This window comes from Halyomorpha halys, unplaced genomic scaffold, assembly GCF_000696795.3.
Source record: "Halyomorpha halys isolate HHAL.00 unplaced genomic scaffold, Hhal_1.1 Scaffold35.1, whole genome shotgun sequence".
In the NCBI taxonomy this organism is placed as follows: domain Eukaryota; kingdom Metazoa; phylum Arthropoda; class Insecta; order Hemiptera; family Pentatomidae; genus Halyomorpha; species Halyomorpha halys.
In genome coordinates this window covers 675,144-679,802 of record NW_027106137.1, presented here as the reverse complement: position 1 = coordinate 679,802, position 4,659 = coordinate 675,144, and the positions used below count along the sequence as shown (strand labels likewise).

Genomic DNA, 4,659 nt, shown 5'->3' with positions numbered 1-4,659 from the left:
TATAACGAGACGCAAATCTTAAGTTGCTCCTTAATGTCTAGAATTTAAAACACGAGAGAACATTTTTTCATTTACTACATGAATACAAGGCTTCCCTACTTTTGGTAGCATTAGCTAGCGATCTTATATCGATAGCTTACAATCTTTAAGGAAAAATTTTCTGGACTAGATTCAAAGTGGAGATTTCTTCTGTTCAAAACCCAAAGAGTGATACTGCAACAAGCCATGAGATGGAAACAAACCATAGAACATAATGATCTAGATTTCTATTATTAAAAAAAAAATTGGGTTAAAATGAAATTAGTTTTAAATTAGCATGTAAAATAGTCACTTTTCATGAATAACCACTTAATAAACTTAAGTAAACAGTAAGACCAAGCAAACAACTTAAAACTCCCTTAACACTTTTTCTTTGAATAAAAACAATTACCTGCAGAAACAAAGACACCTGATAAAGTTGATGAAAGTCTTACAAAAAATTTCAGAAGCGGCTCGTGAGACTGAGTTACAACCACCTTTAAAGCGCTGATATCATACTTGAAGAAAATTCCAGGCACACCATGTGAACCTATAAAAACAGTTTCTTTCACAGTAAGTTATATACATTTTAAGAAAATAATTGAATCACGCTAGGATAAATGGTGTATTTTTGTGCACATTTGTTACAATAAACCTGATTTATTAATCTTTTTCCCAATTTTAGGGGAAATCCATTCAATCTTATTAAATTTATGGCAACCTAAAAATATTATAGTAATTTACCAAAAATTTACATTTCTGTTACTTTTGTCTCCCATTTAAATTTCATAGTCAAAAATTAACAAAAATCAAGAAGCATATTAATGAGCTCTGCATTAGCACAATATTAGTAATTCTCAATCCTCATATTGGACTATATCCCTTTGACATGTTGACTGCTAAGGTACTTTTCCTGAGTTAGTACTTTTTCTGACTAGCTGCACTTCAAATTGAATCAAAACTGCAAGAATATTGCAGATAAACAAACTCCATTATTATCATTGTATTGTACCTAGTCTTATATGTTAATTGTTGTTAATTATGTCTTGTTTGTTTATGAGATTGGAGTAACATGAATTTAAATTTTGTATATCTGATTTTTCGTTGATAGTCTGATTTTTATATTTTTCTATAGTGATAATTCCTTTCACACTTCGCTTGAAGTTGTTTTTTTCTCTGTTGTATAATTTTAGGTGTATGAAATTTAAATCTATGTCCTGTTTGTCTAAAATGTGTGGTGAGAGCAGTTTGTTTAGGTTTGTTAGAGTTTTTTGTTATAGAGAAGGGTATGTTAACATAAATATGTATACCATCATATTTATGTTAACATACCCTTCTTTTGAGAAACTCTTTCGAAGTTCCAAATAAGATTGCCTGCAGTTTTCTGCACAGGGAATTTTATACACTATATTAGATTGTAGCTATATAATGTCTGTGTCTTTCGTATTGGTGCAAAGTGGCCCTGATGTTGTATGTAATAGCATAATTGTATTTGTTATGGTTTGAGGTTTTCAATATCCTCTCTGAAAGTGTTGGTATATAAGGAATTGAGTAGTATCTTTTACTGTTGGTTTCTTGGGGTTGAGGTATTGTCAGTGTCCGTGATTGTTTTAATAATTGGCCAACTAGTTTATGTGGGTACCCATTTGCTAACAGGAAATCTACTACTTTATTTTTTGCCCTTTAGGTGATGATAATTTTTGCACCCAATTTATTAAATTTTTAGTAGTATTAAATATATAATTTTGAACATAATTAGGTATAATGTATATATCTTCCAGAGTGGATGGGTTTTTGCCACCATACTATTTTCCCATTTGAGTTTTTAATCACAAGTACATCTAAATATGGTATTTTTTTTATATATATATTTTGAATTCTATGGTAAAATTTAACCAAGAGGAATAGTTGTTTCACCCCATATTCAGTTCCCCATTTCATCCCAATTCAGTTCTGACATACACCTTCAGTTAGTTGTATAACAGCAATGTAGAACACACTGTAATTGACAAATGTAAATGTTGAATTATTTGTAATAGTTATTAATCTTAAATTTATACTATGTACATTGTAGTTTTTTAATAATTAGTTGAAGAAATCTTTTGTTCTAAAAAACAGTTTTTCATTGTACAGCAGGACTATGCAGACAATAAAGTTGTAAAACGTTGCCTCAGTAATATTGGCTGATTCACAAAAATACATTTTTATTAATAGACTAGAAAAAAATATATCAATATTTTCATTAAAGAGTTAATATTGGGAAAAAAAATCTAGAGAGATAAAATTCATAAAAATCATTATGAAGAAATGAAACAGTCACAAGGAACTTACACAAGTACATTATATATTATATTAAGCATATATTTAAGCCCATATTTTTCTTTTCATTTGGTCCATTTTATTATTTTTTGTTTTAAATAAAATTGAGATTTTAGTAAATTATGAAAAATAAATCAATTCATTTATAAAATTATTATATAAATTATTTTCATTAATATTTTTAAAAATTCAAGTTTATGTACTTATTCTATCATATAAAACCTCTTTAACCAAAAATCAATTCAATAAGAAACATAAATATTTATAGCTAAGGCATTAGCATAATTTAATTAGTTGTAAAAATGTATTAATTGATCAATACTTATTAACAATGATAATATTACAAAACCAGGAATACAAAAAAAAACAAATTAATAACTTCATTACTCATAATTTTGTTGCCAATAAAAGTACCTTTATCATGATTTATGATCCGTAAATTGTCTTTCACTGAATACTGATAGGTCTTGGCTTTAGATAAAAATGTTTCCACATCAGTTGGGACAATCTCAACAAAATACTGATAGAGCGCCATATCTTGAATAAAAAGAGTTAGTTAATTAGAAATAAAGTTTCAAATAAGAAGTAAGATAAAACTATAAAACCATAGTAAACTTACTAATATCTGCAATTTTCTCTTCACCATCTAAAGGGTGGATAATGCCAACCCCAGAGTCACCAAATGAAAGATGATGAATTCTGTGTGAAAAATTATATTCTGCTTGTGATACAAATGCAGAAATATGAACATGTCCTTCTGGCAGATGAAGTGATTTTCCAGCTGTTATGTGCAAGTTCCCTGCTACTTTATTCAAAACCAAGGAACCATATACTCGACAAGCATCTGGAGGATTACTGTCAATTATCTCCCTGTCATAAAAATATTAAAAATTTTGGAACAGTAATAAATTCAGTTTTATAGCAAATAATAAAATCAGAGTTACCGTTGTGGTAATTTTCTAGGTGTAATGCTATGACCAGATTTCCACAAAAGATCATTAATAGCATGGAATTCCTCCCTAAGATACGAATTAACTCGACGGATATCATCAAAATTAAGTCTTTGTTCTGGAGTCATTTCAAACCATGTATCCATCATATCTAATTTACCAAATTTTAACATATTTTGATTGGTTGAATCTAAAATATCAGCTCCAATACCTTAAAATTTGCAATAACTCATAAACTTTAACATAAGTTAACATTTGTGTGTAATATACACATTACATTGAATATAACATTTTATTATTTTACAAAATTATATTATCAACTAACTTGAGCAAGGCATGGCAACCGTGAGATCCAGATTTAGCCTCAGTTTGGCATCATAATCCTTGTCAGGCATAAACTTAAAATCAACATGACTTTCAAAGTAGTATCTCACTTCATGTACAATAATCCACAGTATAAGAATATATGCAATAACAGTCACTGTAAAACCAGAACTAACATAATAATTGGTGCAATAAACTTCACAAATCGATTTAAGTTATTTAAAATAATAGAACATACCTGTACCACCAATTCTGGATTTTTCTATAAAATCTTCTTTATTAACTTTCGGAAAGGAATCCAACTTCTTAATTATTTCAACGCCATAGTACGGCGATTTTTTCCTTTGCCTTAACATACTCATAATACTAAAATTCAAGAAAAAATTCAACAAAGTTAAACTATAAAGAAAATTAACAAGGAACTAACAGAAAAAGTCAAATTAACAGATCTTTCTAAAAAAAAAAAAAAGATACTTCTTGAAAAGATAAATTTAATTCATAATGTAATGAATAATATTGACTAATTTTAAGCTAATCCATACACTACACATTCATTTCTGAATCCGGTAATTATTTCACGTCACTTCCATTAGAGCAGGTTATAAATATACCATAAATTGTGAAGAGCTATCCCCTAAAATAAAAGTTAAAGACGAAGAAGTTTATCAGTTATCCTATAAAAAAAAAAATTAAAAAAAATGATGTGGATTTCGATTAGTTGAGTTAAATTAAAATTAGATTTATAAATGATTGACCGTAATTTTCAAAACATGAAGGAGATTATTGCGAGTGCGATCCTTTTTCTTTTTGGCCGCACCTCGGACCATCCTCTTCATAAATTAAAATTAGGTTAAAGAAAATAATAATAATAAATATGGACCCAAGTAATAAGGTGGAATGCTTGTAATGATGGGTAATATTTAGAGTACTGGTTTGGTATAGTTCAGATTTAATGTTTGACATCTCTTCCGCCTTCGACAGCGTTTGGTGGCCCCGTGTACTCCAGCGGTTGCAAGAGCTCGACACCCCCAGTAATCTATACTCCCTC

At 28.9% G+C, this 4,659-nt stretch overlaps 2 protein-coding genes across 4 annotated transcripts in view; one reads left to right on the top strand and one right to left on the bottom strand.

The window, feature by feature from the left end:
* LOC106686333 (endoplasmic reticulum-Golgi intermediate compartment protein 2) overlaps nucleotides 1-4,241 on the bottom strand; it is a 7,103-nt gene extending 2,862 nt beyond the window's left edge. The window contains exons 1-7 of one of the 3 annotated variants that reach the window (XM_014429575.2): nucleotides 4,154-4,241; nucleotides 3,850-3,977; nucleotides 3,613-3,768; nucleotides 3,282-3,498; nucleotides 2,957-3,207; nucleotides 2,752-2,874; nucleotides 431-568 (exon numbers count right to left, since the gene is read on the bottom strand). In XM_014429575.2, the coding sequence (XP_014285061.1) occupies nucleotides 431-568; nucleotides 2,752-2,874; nucleotides 2,957-3,207; nucleotides 3,282-3,498; nucleotides 3,613-3,768; nucleotides 3,850-3,973 (1,009 nt within the window). In that variant the 5' untranslated portion in view covers nucleotides 3,974-3,977; nucleotides 4,154-4,241. Of the gene's footprint in view, nucleotides 1-430; nucleotides 569-2,751; nucleotides 2,875-2,956; nucleotides 3,208-3,281; nucleotides 3,499-3,612; nucleotides 3,769-3,849 lie in introns of all 3 variants that reach the window. The other 2 variants (XM_067053700.1, XM_014429567.3) reach the window with 2 other exon arrangements.
* LOC106686347 (activating signal cointegrator 1 complex subunit 1) overlaps nucleotides 477-4,659 on the top strand; it is a 13,687-nt gene continuing 9,504 nt past the window's right edge. The window contains exon 1 of the mRNA XM_014429603.3: nucleotides 477-591. The gene's annotated coding sequence lies outside the window, so the exon portion shown is untranslated. The remainder of the gene's footprint in view (nucleotides 592-4,659) is intronic.